The sequence below is a fragment of the Oryzias melastigma genome, linkage group LG6 (assembly GCF_002922805.2).
Source record: "Oryzias melastigma strain HK-1 linkage group LG6, ASM292280v2, whole genome shotgun sequence".
NCBI lineage: Eukaryota > Metazoa > Chordata > Actinopteri > Beloniformes > Adrianichthyidae > Oryzias > Oryzias melastigma.
The window spans coordinates 23,051,673-23,066,752 of NC_050517.1; the positions used below are offsets into that span (position 1 = coordinate 23,051,673).

The window sequence follows — 15,080 nt, forward strand, 5'->3', positions numbered from 1 at the left end:
AGTAGTTCAATCATAGTACTTTATGTACTTTAACAAATAATATTTTTGCTTCTTTATGTACTTCACAGGTCAGATGAGGAGGACCAGCACGCCAAAATCAAATGCTTCAGGTGGATAAGATATTTTTCAAATAAACCATCTTAATTTTTGTAGCAAGTTGATTGAGGATGATCACACCACAATAAAAGTTATTTAAAAAATTGCTTTTTTTTAATTTGCAGAGAACCTCATAGTCAAATTGAGAAAAGAAGGCGGGACAAAATGAACAACCTGATTGACAAGCTGTCGGCAATGATCCCGACCTGTAACCCCATGTCCCGGAAACTGGACAAGCTCACTGTTCTTAGAATGGCCGTTCAACACCTCAAATCTCTCAAAGGTGACGCATGACTGCAGCAAATCGGCAAAACACCAATCAAAAAAACAATCAGCATGAACTCTTCTCCATGAATAAATGAATGCTAAGTAACTGTTACAGTATTGCATGTTTAAGATATACTTTTTAATTTGTTTTCCCTCAGTGTTAATAAAATATTTCTGAATTGATATTTAAGCATTTTGATCACTGGTAATTCTTAATTTTCCAAATTATTTTTCACCTGTGTTGTTTTTTTTAAAAAGAAATGACAGATTTTAAAAGTAGCTTATTTTGAGCTGTTTTTTTTTTGTTGTTTTAATTCTGTGCTTAAAATGTGGATAAACTTGGGTTTAAATCAATTTTTAAATTAAAGACACAATATTAACCTTTTTTAATTTTCAGGTTCTTCTAACTCCTTCTCTGAAACCAGCTGTAAACCCTCGTTCCTCCCTGATGAGGAGCTTAAACATCTCGTTCTTAAGGTAAGTGTCTTAGTCCACATCAGGAGATTTGATTATTCTTGCCGCTCTATGATAGACTGATGAACCATTCAGGTGTACACTCGGCTTTTTCCTGAAAGTATTTTTGCGCAGTAACCTTATCACCCTGACAAAGTGGGTTTAGAAAATACATGAACTGATATGTTTAGAAGTTACATAATGTTCTATCTCAGATTTGATTGTCAATCATAAGTTTTTTTCTATTTTAGACCCCCAAATGTAATGCAAGCCACTGATCTCCAGAGAATTTTATAATTACAAATAGTTATTTATCAGATTTGGTGCTTCCTGTGCAGCACTACTTAAAATTTTCTCTTCCTTTTCAAGAAACTAGTCTGATTTTTTACTTTAGTCTTACTGTCTGAATGCATTTATATACTGTATATTTTGCTTATATATATCTCTTAAATTTGTCATTATGGTTATTTTTAAATTACTTTTCATTTACAAAAAGGCAGAAATAGTTAAAGCATAAACTTTGATCTTTTTCCCGCATTTTGTTTATTTATGTTTATCCAAAAAAAACCCCCAAATACTACATGTATCAGTTTAAAAACAACATTTTCAGAGGTGTGCAAAAGTATTTGCCTCATTCAAATTTTCTTTCTGTATAATCATTTGTCCCATTTAAGTAAATTGGGTCATCCAACGTCACTGAGATTTTTGACAAAAACAGCAGAAGTAAACACAGTGGGCAGTTTTAAAATTAGTGTTTATTACGAAAGTGAGGAAAAATACAGATTTGCAATGTGTGGAAATAGCAGCTTGCCCCCCTGCAGACGCACACACTAATAAAAGGGTCAGCAACATTTATGACATAAAGTGCCAATTCAAGATTCTCTCCTCATCAACTATAATGTTGTTCACCTTTCAGCATATCCCATTAGAGGTCACCAGAGTGCTTTGACATACATTTTTTTGACAGGATGCCCTTCCGCTGTATTTTTAAGACCAGGGGAAACCCAGTTAGGCAGCAGCGTGAAGGCTCTTGCCTAAGAACCATCGATGGATTTTTTTTTTTTAGCTCATTGCCGCCCTGGGAAGCAAACCCAGATGTCCTGCGAGACGGTCCTACACCCAGCCTACTATAATGTGAACTCTAATACAAAGAAATGCAAAAACATTTCCAATATATCTAAATAAAAAAAAAATATTAAATCACGGTCACCATGTATAATAGCTTTTTAAAACACATTTTGGCAGTAACTGAAACAAGTGTTTTCATAGCAATATTGCACAAAGAAAATAGGCCAAAGTTGAAATAGTATTGCAACTATTTGTGACAAAAAGTATTGCATTTGTGTTGTCATACCTACAACAAAAGGACTGGATACATCAGAACAAAACACCATAAGTATTTCTAAGAACTTCACATCCATGAAAAAAATAAACTGATTGTCTTATTCGTCTTTGCATTATAAGTAAGTAACTTAATGTAAGTTAATTCTGTGATGGTGCTTTTATTGCATGTAAAATTAGATATTTTTACTTTTTTGTTAGTTTGCTTAGTATAGTCATGTACATTTTCTGCACTAGGACAGCATAATTTTTCATTTTTTCATCCCCAGTAAATAAAGTGGTAATCAGCTGTAGTTTTAATTGTAAAACATTTACATTTCATATTGACATTTATCAGAACTGAAAAAAAGTCTGGGTACAATCTGACTTTGCTTGGTTATTATTCAACAAATGCAACTTATAACTTCAGGAATGTCAGCTGCTGCAAAGTCAAAAACATGACAAAAAAATAGTTCTGCAGTCATAAACGTGTGCAGCGCCTCGTGTGTCAGCTTCTCACGAACGCACGTTCCATCCACAGACATACATTTTTTTTTAATTGCCCGTTCATGAAGGCGTGTGCAGAAAGTAATGTACGTTGTGGGAAACTATAAAGTTTTATTGAAAAAAAACCCAAAACGGCAGTGTTTATAAAGGTGGGCGGGGGTCACAGAAACGGTGCTGCGTGAATGCACCCTTTACTTATGACGCCACAGGAGTCATAAAAAAGTTCATTCTGAGAAGAAACTGTCACTCAAACCTGATTTTTTTCCTTTTTCAAATCCGAAACACACAGACGGCAGATCAAGTTCTTGTTGTTGTCACATCCTGTTCCCCAGGTTGCCGACCCCTGCTCTAAAATCTGGTATTTCCAAAGATGTTTTTGTTTCACACAAGATCATGCAGATTTAATAATTTTGTACTTAAGTATAAACACAAAATGCAGTGTTCATCTTAGTCTAATATTTGATCATCTCCAACCATAAGGACATGACGGAGACTGAGAATGAACCTGGAGCTAGAAAAGTATCACCAAAACTATAATAAAATTACTAAATGTAGCTTTGCATTAGAAATAATTGATGGATAACAGTTTCTTTCACTGGTTGATTCATGCTTTAGTGTCAAACTGTCTTTTTTTGTCCTTGTTGCACAGGCTGCAGACGGTTTCCTGTTTGTCGTTGGCTGTGATCGCGGAAAAATCATTTTTGTGTCGGAGTCCATCACAAAGATATTAAACTACAGTCGGGTAACTATCCTACATTTGTCTCACAGTCAGGTGCTTTGTTCTCCACACATCTGCTAGAGTTTACTATGATACTAATGCCTAATGAGGAAAAACCTGTTCTACTTTTCAACCTTGCCATGTAAACCTTTAATTGTTTGTTTTTTTGTGTTCAGACGGAGCTGATTGGACAGAGTCTGTTTGATTACGTACATCCCAAGGACATTGGAAAAGTGAAGGAGCAGCTGTCGGCTTCTGAATCTCACCCTCGCGAGCGCCTAATAGATGCTAAAAGTAAATATTTATTCTTTTCAGTTTTTTTCAAAGCCCCGGTCCCTCCAAGCTGCAGCAGAAAATAAATTTCATCTCATTTTTTCAAAACTGATTGTTGTGTTTTATGCAACCCGTTTCTGAAGCAGAGCTGTGTTCAGAAAAACTCGACTCCCTTCTTGGAATTAACAGTTACCAAACCTGCAGAACAATGTGCTTTTACAAAGATTAACCTATCCTACTCCTTTTATACATGAAAGACTTGCTAGTTTGTTTTTTCAAAGAATAAGTAGTCAAATTTGCTTAAACATTAATTTATTTTGTAAATTTGATAAATGACTCACTTTTTTCTTTCGTTTGACATTTTTATGATCATAAGGGTACCAACGTGTTTTACAAAAAAAGAGGGATAAAAAGAGAAAATTAAAAATTGTACAAATTTGGATCGAAAATTTAAATGAAAAGCATAAAAATTCATTAAAAAACCCATTCTAAAAAGCTGGTGTTTAAAAGAGTATTAGATACTATGTGCAGCTTTGGAGGAATATTACTTGTTGGAAAGTGTGTAGGACGTTGGGCCCTTGAGACTTGGAGTTTGACTTCTGTGCTTCAGCTGTCTATAGGACCGGGGATTTTGGTTTTAGGCATTTACGAGGCATTTAACCGTCTGGGGTTTTTCAGCTGGTCTGCAGGTCCAGGCTGATCTTCCAGTCGGTGCAACTCGGTTGTGTTCAGGGGCACGTCGCTCCTTCTTCTGCCGCGTGAAGTACAACAAAATTGCTGTCAAAAATGAGGAGAAGGACTCTCATCCCAATACCTCCAAAAAGAAAGGTAGGAGTGACGCACGAATGTCTATTTTCACTGTAATGGAGAAAACTTTTCATTTTTATTTTTTTCTTAGAGTCCCAGAAGTACTGCACCGTCTACTGCACAGGCTACATGCGCAGCTGGCCCAACAGCCATCTGGGAGCAGAGGGGGAAGGCGACGGAGACAAGCAGGACAGTTCCCAGTTTAGCTGCCTGGTGGCAGTGGGGCGGGTCCACAGCAGCTCATCTCCTCAGCTTAATGGAGAAGTCAAAGTTAAACCCACCGAGTTCATCACGCGTTATGCCATGGACGGAAAATTCACTTTTGTTGATCAAAGGTGATATTTACAACTCTGAAAGTCAGAATCAGTTGGATAAAAATGTTGAAGGATGGGCGGAGCTTAGACATCACATTTAGGTAGTAGAGCTGGGTTTAAGAAGCGATTTGAACATATTTTCTCTTACAAGATGAAATGTCGATTCATCATTTTCTTGGATACATTTTTCTTGTTTGTTATTTCTTGTATTTTTCCTAAACCGGCTCTGTGGCCTAGTGGTAGAGTCTCTGCCCTGAGCCTTTCAAACTGAAAATTCTAAAAATGTATCCCAATGCCTCGTTGCTACACACTCTGCATTAGGGAGGTTTAACCATAAAAGTGTTGCTAATGGTTTCTCCCTTCTGCCCCAAAGAGATGGGTTAAATGTGGAGGGCAAATGTCACTCTCTGGTGTGACACAACGACCTTTAACTTTTGACTCTTCTTCTTGGAATTTTTTTTTCTCCGTTTTTATGTCAAATTTCATTAATTTTAATGTTATTTATTAAAATTTCCAACTAAACCGAATTACACATAACCAAACAAAACTAGATTTGGAATAGAAAATAAAATGAATGCACAAAAATAGTAAATAAAATTGAATCTTAAACTTGAAATAAAAAATAATAATCAAGAATGTTATGATTTTTATCAGCACATTTTTTCTTAAATATATTTATATTTTAGGATTAACAAAGAGTCCTTTCTTATCAGATGTGAGAAAATAATTCAACATTTTTTGCACTTTATGTATTTGGAGTGAATAATTTTAGAGCAGATTTTGAATGATTTGAGCTGAAAAAAGTTCAAAGTAGTTTTAGTTTTTGTTTGGATTGATGTTTGTTTAGCACCCTAACCCATGGATTGTGAGTCGACATGTTAAACTTCAAATTAGTTGAATAAATAATCTTGCTTATCCTGTGGTTGTTTAAGTGGATCTTTCTGGAAGATTATCAGGACTTTTTTCAGATAATTGAAATCATTAGTTATTTGGCATTTTTTCAAAGAATTAAATTCATTTGACACTTTTTTCTTAAGTTGTTGTGTTTGTCTTCCACAGAGCAACAACCGTTCTTGGTTATCTTCCCCAAGAACTGCTGGGGACCTCCTGCTATGAGTACTTCCACCAAGACGATTTACCACATTTAGTAGACAGACATCGAAAAGGTAAATTGTATTGTAATATCAACCAGTTGCACGTGTTTATGAATCAGTAGAAAATGTTTCTGTAACTGAATTTTATAGCATCTTTAATTATTATTTAGCGTGTTTTAATAGTTTCTTTTTCTCTTGTTGCAGTGCTACGGAGTAAAGACAAAATTGAGACCAACTGCTACAAGTTCAAAACAAAATACGGTTCCTTTGTCACTCTGCAAAGTCAGTGGTTTAGTTTTGTCAACCCCTGGACCAAAGAAGTAGAATACATCGTGTCCACTAACACAGTGGTATCGTGAGTATTGACTCTTTTGCCACATCTAAAAGTCAATGTTTGTGTGAGAGTTTGTTTGGATAAGAAATTGTTTTATTCTCTTTTAATAAGGTATGATAACAGTCGAGCAGGACGCTCTTCAAAGAAGGCTGAGCAGTCGAGTAATTCCAAGACTTCTGAAGGTCAGTGGATGGAAAGCAGATCAATCAAATATTGATTCTACTTTCTCACATGCATCTTTGCAGGAATGTGTGGTCTCACTGCCAATATAATACTTTAAGTTACAAGTTCACACTTTTATTACCAATTTAACACAATTTGATGAAATAATATTTTCTGAAGATAATTAATAAGTACTTGCATTGTTACGAGGGAGAGACGACTGCACTTGACCTGATCAAAACCAGATTATAAAAACAATAAAAAACTATAAAGTCAAATAACACAGTACGGATGGGATTGTATAAGTTTGCTTCTTCCCACTCCTTTTCAAGCAATAAATTAAACTTGATTTATTTCATGAAATTAGTATTAGTTATGTTAGCGTCCGGTTGTTAGCATTCTCTTTGTTGTTAAAGGCATAATCTGCATCACAGAGTCTTAAGTTTAAATCAGTCGCAAACATTTTACAGAGAATGAAGATTCCATCAAATAATGTTGCTGATTTGTGGAAGTCGTTTCTGATTTTCTTTAAAACTTTAAAAGGGACATTTAAGAATTTTCCTACTGCAAGGCTAAATTAGGGAGGCATCTGTTAAGATGCTTTAACAGAGAAAATGTTCCAAAATTAATCAGGATTTATGTAAAAGTATATATGATCAATCATTTTGCCCTGACAGATACTTAACCTGAATTGAATGATAGTGATATTCTATGGAGAAAAAAAAACTGTAATGTTGCCTTATTTCGATTTTTACAAATCAACAACTTTATTTCATTTAATCTTCATCATCTGTTAAAAAAACTATTACTGTTTACTCAGGTGAGGCTGAATAAAGTTGTTCTAAGTTCTTCATTCCTTTCCTAAAGACACATATTTTCTCTATGTACTTAAAAATGTATTGATTTATTACAACTTGATGCTAGAAGACTTCCATCTTAAACTGAAACTGAAACTTTTCCCCTTGAATGGAAAAATATGTTGCCTTAGGCAAATTGAAGATGAGAAGTCACCTTACATATCGTTTTTCTTGAGTTGCTCCAATAAGAAAGTTTCTGCAGTCAAATTGGTCTCTGTAAAGTCTTTCCATTCAGAATTTAGAATGACATCTCTGAAAGTTACAATTTTTGTCTGTCTTTAAAACTTTAATCTATTAGGAAATCATTGAGTTTAGATTGAAAATAATGTTCAATTTTTTTTATTTCCTGTTTTCTTAGAGTGCAAAAAGTCCCTTCCAGTTATACCAGGCATTTCCACTACAAGCGGGACTATGGTGTATGCTGGGAGCATCGGAACCCACATCGCCAATGAACTGCTGGATTTTAACAGGTATGTATGTCCCACAACAGACTGGTCAATTTAAGAATTTTTTTTGTTTGTTCACTCATAAGTTTCGATGCAGCCGTACAGTTGCATTGACACCTACTGTTGTCAACTTATCATAGATACCACATGCTGCAAAAATGATGTTGATCTGTCTCTTTAGGCTGAACTCGTCACCATCCAGCGGGAACGTCAGCCCCTTCAGTCTCCCACAGGAAAAATCTCCACAAACTCTCAATCAATTCACAAACAGCGTAAGTTCCTACATTTTCTTCTGCACCTTAAAGATCTTAAAAAATAAAAAAAAAAGCTTCACTTTTTTTAAAACTTGTGTTATCTCCTTGCATTAGTAGATGTGTTGTCAATTGTGGCTCTGAGTTTAAAGAAAAAATAAATGTTCAATTTTAAAATGTAGTTGTAAAGAAAAAAGTATGTTAGTGATGAAGTAAAAAAGTCAAGTGAACCACTCAATCTTTATTCAGTCCGTTCACAAACAGTTCAAGAACAGTAGATATCACTCTGCGAAGCTCCTGACTACATTACCCATAATGCTCCAACATTCCATCAAGCAGTTCAGATTCATAGCTTATAAAGTCAAAATGAAATATTTTGACATATTTATTTACCATAGAAAGTCAAATTGAGATCAGTAAGCACAACCAGGATTTATACTGAAGGCAGACTTTCTATTTTTGAACAAATTCAAAGATTTTTAAGTGAGCCATATGGTCCAAAAATAAGGTAAGAATTAGCTCTGTTTCATTTTGTTGTGCTAAATTTCTATAATTTCTGGCTGAGCTCCACCACAAACAGTACAATAAACTATTTTTCTTTTTAAATTACTTCTGACCATACTATAATTCTACATTTACTGCATTGAGATGATTGTATGTGTTACAAGGTATCTTATTTTAAAAGGAAGCCATGCTAACCTTTAACAAAAGTTATAAACTATTCCATATTTTGAGATTAACTATATTATCTTTATGTTTTATTTATGCCAAAATTTATCATGATAGTATAAGAACAAAAATGCAAGTTAATGTCTTAATTTTCTAAAGGATAGAGTAGGACTTTATGGCTCTTTTGCATTGTTGTCAATGAGAAATCAACCCAAATGGCTCTAAGTGTTGAAGGTTACAGACTCTTGTTCCAATCACAAAAAAATAATTATATAAACTTCAGTGGTAGATTTTGCATACTTTTGCGGTTTTACAATTAAAAACTTCAAAAGCCATCAGTAATATTTCACTTTGCTCTCTAAGCTTTCAACTCTTCAAATAAGAACTTAATAATGACATTTAAAGTCACTTTTTTCCATAATGAAAATGTTTCAGTTTGATGTCTTTAATTAAAAAGGCTCCTTTATTAATTAAAAAAATCTACCAGATTGTTCACAGTTGTTTATCCTTTGTACGGTTTGTAACTAACAGCCACTGTGGTTGTTGAATAAACTAATAGATAGATAGATAGGGTCTTTAATAATCCCTTAGGAAATTTAAATGTGGTCATCTGCTGACAATCATAAAAACATACACACATAAAGCACAATAAGAACAACAGGAGTCGTAGATTTAATAACAAAATTAAAGGATTAAAAACTAAATTAAAATTACAGGAATAAATAGTTAAATATCAATAGATTAAATAGATTAAAAATTAAATTTTCATGTAGAAGTATCTATAGAATTAAATCATTTTGCGCTGGCCAATCAGGATCAGTCTCTAGTTTGTAAAAAGAATGTCCACATTTTTAGCGTTATATTTTTAAAAATTGGTAACTGTTTACTTACATATACTTTTTTTTTTTTTTTTTTTACAAAAAAAGCCTTTTTTCATGCTCTTCTCTAATTTTTCACTCCCATTAATAATCATGTTATTCTTCTACTAAAGGCTTTTAAGAACAAGCATCTACTTCATTTTAAATGTTTAATGGAGATGCAAATTATTTATTTTCTAAACTTAAGAACACCTTGCAATTGTGCTTTAAGAAGTTGCTATGACCTCAACTGGCCACTAGGTGTCCTCGTTCTTTGTTGTTGACGTTTGTTAGCCTGAAGCTTCAAAGCTTCAGTTTTGTTTCAGGAACATTTTAATGAAAATTGAAGGGTTTTTAAAATAATTTAGAATTTATTTTTAGGACATTACCTCTTTTTAAAGGATGCAGTCATCCATTTTTTTCTTTTTATATAAACAATTTAGATTAAGGGATTCAACCAATCAAATATAATTAACAATATTTATCTCTGGGGGGATTTTTATTAATCCCCCCAGATTAAGATTAGTAATTTGTGAGAGAAGTTGCATTGACAAAATGATTCTAGCAAATTCTGGAGCTTTAGTTTTCTTCACAAAATCCCAAAACATGATCGTTTGATGAGTTCTTTAATATTTGTCTTTTTTAATTTTTAAAGTCAGCTCCTGCTTTGTTGTTTGATTTGCCTCTCTGCTCTTTAGGTGCCAAATGGGGAAACCTCTGAAATGGAAATGCCAGGAAAGTCAACTTCTGATGACGCTCAAGCCGCTTCATTTTCAGCAGGAGACTCGCTCATGGGTACTGCAGCCGATTCTGTTTATTAACTTACTGTTTGAGCTCTTCTCTGATATAAATGCATCTCCTGATTTCTTTTTTCACCTCAGGGGACAATTCAAATTTGGATCTGGACAGTGTTGTAGGACCAGGCTTGAGCAACCTCACCAACGATGAAGCAAACATGGCGTTGTTCATGAGATTCTGGGAGACGGACACAAACTTGGCAGAAACCATAGACCTGGAAGAGATGCACTGGTCTTTATGAAGTCTGCTTTGGCTGCTAGGACTGTCTCTTTTCTGCCGGGAGTTGAAAAAAGTTCACCTCAAGAAGAAGCTTTTCTAAAGACTGTAATTTATTAGCTCTCCCTTCCAGTGTAAGATGAGTTTGGGTTGCTGCTCCGGCGGGATGGGGGCCGACGGACTTCTCGTAAGGATGCGTCTCTAAAGCCTTACAGCAGTCTGCCTGCCCTAAAATGCTGTTCCTCGCCAGGATCCTCATCTATTGACCTTAGAAGGTCAAACAACCCAGAAACCCACCGAGGTTTTGCGCTTTTCTCCTCTGCCTACATTTGAGGAAACATAAAAGAGAAAGTTGATAAAGGCTTGGTACTGTATGGAACGAGAGGGAGGCATCCCAGCTCAAAATCCTCCGACAAACCCAAGCATCTTTTCTGTCGTAAGCTGACCTAAACCACCTGTGTAGATGTGGTATAACACCATATAATCCATTTGTGTCTTAAAGAGATAGCTATATAAAAATCCCTAAATTTAATTATGTTTACCCCTTAAATATATATATAACCTATTTTACCAGAAACATAGCTGGTATTTTTAGACTTATTCATTTTAATCACTGCAGTTCATGCAGAAAAGCACATTTTATTTGTGCTTTGGCATCACCAGCTCACATTTTATCACTAAAGCGATTTAATCTGATCCAAGTCTTACAGCAGTCGTGATAACTCAGGTAGTTATCCAGCTTAAAATGCTTCAATACATACTAAAGCTTTAGTATGTGGTCAATCTTTTGCAGGTGTGCCATAGTTTAAGTTCCACGTTCTGTTATGCACTGACGGTCTTTAGAAGGCATTTTTACGCTAAGAATTCATGAATTAAGGGATTAAGCTATGCAGATCTATCATTCCATAAATCTTACTGTATTTTTCAACGCTCACACGCATGACGCCGGGAATTTGCTTTGCTGACTTTTATTGTGAAATTCGATCTGAACCGAGTTCCTAATCGATTCTGTCATTTGACCGATGAATCCGGTGCTGCACAGGTCGGGGTGACGTGTACTTCAGCAAAAACACATCGCTATGGAGTTGTGCCATAGACAGGCTGGTCCTTTTTAAAGGCAAAATGTTTTCGGGGCTTATTTTTCTGGTTCCTCTTCCTCCAACATTGCACTGTTGTGACTCTCATATCCCAAAAAAGTTAAAAAAAAAAAAATCACATCTTTGGTGTTAACAGAGTTGAACCTTTCAAAGAGGTCATGGATTGTTGTTCTTTTTTGTCTCAGATTAAAATAAAGTGTAGTTTTTGTAAAGCAGACCATATTGTGTTAATAACGCCCCATATCTTTGTGTTTTGTGAATATTTGTTTACATTTAAAATTGATTGGATTTGGAAGGCTGTGCATGCACCAGCAGCCACCAACTTTCATTTTGGGATTATTTTACCTTGTCATTTTAAATAAATCTTAAATTAGGTCAAACCAGTTTCCTATTTATTCCATCTGAAAGGAAATATTTCCATAAATAAAATGATACACTGCACTGTAACTGCTAATGGTTATGGCACACTTTTATCTCAAACACTAACCAACTGAACCTAAATTGAACTTGAGGTTATGGATAACGTATATTTAAATAAACATTTATTTTCATTTTTACCATCTGAGATGATTAATTTAAGTTGATAATTGTATATGGATGCCATAAAAATGACTGAAATTGTAAACCTGCTGCGCAGAAGAACAAGAGTCGTATATCTCAAAGCTGCACGACTGGTTCAGGCAAGATTTGAAGAGATTAATATTAATTGTAAAAAATGACTCCAATGTCTAAGATGGTTTATAAAAGGGTAGAAATAAAGAAGAAAAGGTTAAAATGCTGTTGCATAAATGCTCACTAGTTAATTTTTGCCCGTTCACCCATCCATCACGAAACCTGCTGAAGCCAACCCTGAAAAGCATTCCATTGCAGGGACATACACACTCACATCCACACCTTTGGGCAATTTAGAGATTTTAATGAATCCATTAATCTTGTTTTTAGACTGAGAGACAGCTGAAGAGCCTGCTATGAGTCGAGAGCAATAACCTCTCACTGTGCAGCCTGATCATTCAATATAATTTAATATCGAGTCTATTGTAGTAACTTCAAGCAAATGTTCCTTTAAAATACATTTGAAAAGCTTTTGGAGTTACAAAAACTGGCAGAGTTCCCTCAGTTTCAATGCAAAAGCTTTAGAGAGCTTTTGTGACTTTTGTTGTTAAAAACCCACTCTAAAAAAAATAGTATTTTTTGTGTTTTTAGCATGTTCTTGTGGCATTTTTCTCATGATGAAGAGCACATATTAAGAAAATTAAGAATAGAGTTGTATTTTTGAGTTTTTCCTTATGATCTATGTGAATCAGGAGCAGATGACAAAAATGGCATTTGGAAAAGATTGTATTTGTGATGCAGAAAATATGTTGGGCAGGCCACAAGCTTCCTGCTCCACTCCATTCTGATGCTCCCACTTGTGGACTACTGCAGGTTTTCCTCATTCTAGCGGGCAACTGGCTCAAAACTGTACTACTAAATATCTCTGATTTTGCTTAAAATTTTAGTTGCATCAGTAAAGTTAGCTTTAGGTTTTGAGGGGCTGTAGCAGGAGTGTGAACAGAGAGCTCTCAGTCATAGGTGGGGTTCCTTCCTTGTCAACAGTCCCGCCTACAACTCAGAAGTGAATTCCTAATGAACTCCTGCCGCTCTGCAGAAACCATGTCCTAGAGACGACACAGGATTTTTGATTTTGGCTGTTATTTGTACCAATAATAGGAAATAAGTAAACCACATGGAAGCTAAAAAAAAAGTACATGTAATAAGAACGGATTTTATTAATATACAAAAAACATCATCTTAAAAATAAGGCTGACATTTCTTAAGTGTTCTAAATTTAAAAACCTAAAGAAAGTTCAAAACCTTTCAGTTTCACTCTGTGCCTGCGGAACACGCTTAACCTATTTTTTTCTACTAACAACACACGGGTTCTTAGCCTCACTGGGCCATGCTGTAGTAAATTGGCTGACTTCATTTGGTCTAATCATCTTAGCTCTCGACCAGCAGGGTGTGAAACGGCTTTCCAACACCACTAATCTCCACTTGTTAGGAGAGGACTGACCTTAATTCCCTCAGCTCTCATTGGAAAAGTCGGGTTCTTTCCTTTGATGCTGATCTCAGTCTTCACCTGAACTGGCACTTTGATTGTTTCAATTGAAAATGCAAATTATTGTTATCTTAGAAACTTTGGTAATTATTCTTTAAGTGCGCTGATTATTCTTTGTATTTCTGTGATGGAGCAGCTGGTGGGGAGTTAGGTGACGATGCTGAGTAGATTTATGATAAAAACAGTCATCACAAAGAGAAAAATGATGGAGTTGGTACAGGTGTGTGTGCTTTGTTGTCACCATGCACAAATGCAAAAAAATCCACCCACACTTTTTGTCCACATTTTTTGCATCTCTTCACTCTGCAGCTCCTGACAGGGGGTTTCTTGTGTCCACAGGCTGTTCATACTCACATACCTAACAGCAAGAGAATGCACCAAACAGGATATTTGTAAAACAAGACAAAAACAATGGTAAGATTCTTTTTAATAATGTTTTTCCTTTCACCTAATACCTAAGCTGTCATATTACATCAAAATAGTTTATTTCTATTATTATTATGATATAAACATGGCCTTGTTATGGTTTTGAAACTTTAATCCGTGGTCAAAAAGCATGTATTTATCCTTAACATTGTTTCAATGACTCTTTTGGGTCTGGCTTAAATATTTTGAAATGTATTGGTTTATCTATGGAAACTGACAAAACTATTTTCTTATTTTTTTGACACGAACATGAAATGCTCCTCCATGTTTATCTAACCCGCTCTGACTTGGTCTTAACTCTGCAGGTGCTTTTATAGTACGGATGTCTGCAAAAGAAAGATAAACTGGTGATTCAAACAAGTATTTTCAAGAGAAGCGTCTGCTGTATTTTCCACAAAAATGCATAACTTGTTCGAAAATGTTGTTTGCATTGAAAACAGTTTGCATTTTCTAAGATGTTTATCGTTTACAAGGATCAGACACAAGAAGAGACAAATCTAGAGGTATTTATGGCGGCTGTGCCTTTGCTGTAATTGCTCTCCGTCCTTGTTTCTTGTAGCTGTTATTATTAGTCTGCAGGAGTTCACAGAGAGAGCACTGTGTGATGATTGGGTTAGAGAAAAGCTGGAATGTGATCCCAGCACGGTGAATGAGAAGAGGCCTGAGTGAAGGAACACTGCTTTACACAAATCACAGATGATGTTAAGGTGGAATGAAATGAGCCGGTTCAAGGAAGCAAGCTTTGATGCTTTCATTCTTTTGACTTGATTATTGAATTATGAATTTGAAACAATTCCAGTTCAAAATACTATTTCCAGTCGATACTAGGAAGTTGTGACAGCTCACATTTTCAAGAATGCCAAGTTCACCCTCTGTCAGTTTCTTGTACCAAAAATAACATGCAAAATGTAAGTCTTGAAAGATTTATTTATTTATTAGCATGTGTGAAAGTGTTTTACAACTGTCAATTCACTTTATGGCATTGAAAAGGTTGCCCTGTTTGTTCAAATTGACAATTTT

The 15,080-nt window shown here is 35.1% G+C and overlaps 1 protein-coding gene across 2 annotated transcripts in view; it reads left to right on the plus strand.

Moving 5' to 3' along the window:
* arntl2 (aryl hydrocarbon receptor nuclear translocator-like 2) overlaps positions 1–11,748 on the plus strand; it is a 19,466-nt gene extending 7,718 nt beyond the window's left edge. For both annotated transcript variants that reach the window (XM_024282466.2, XM_024282468.2), the window contains 14 exons: positions 69–110; positions 222–379; positions 761–840; positions 3,293–3,385; positions 3,538–3,655; positions 4,313–4,462; positions 4,533–4,776; positions 5,815–5,921; positions 6,054–6,204; positions 6,295–6,365; positions 7,561–7,672; positions 7,830–7,920; positions 10,124–10,220; positions 10,307–11,748. In XM_024282466.2, coding sequence (XP_024138234.1) covers positions 69–110; positions 222–379; positions 761–840; positions 3,293–3,385; positions 3,538–3,655; positions 4,313–4,462; positions 4,533–4,776; positions 5,815–5,921; positions 6,054–6,204; positions 6,295–6,365; positions 7,561–7,672; positions 7,830–7,920; positions 10,124–10,220; positions 10,307–10,464 — 1,672 coding nt within the window. In that variant the 3' untranslated portion in view covers positions 10,465–11,748. The remainder of the gene's footprint in view (positions 1–68; positions 111–221; positions 380–760; positions 841–3,292; positions 3,386–3,537; positions 3,656–4,312; positions 4,463–4,532; positions 4,777–5,814; positions 5,922–6,053; positions 6,205–6,294; positions 6,366–7,560; positions 7,673–7,829; positions 7,921–10,123; positions 10,221–10,306) is intronic.
* The last annotated feature ends 3,332 nt before the right edge of the window (positions 11,749–15,080 follow it).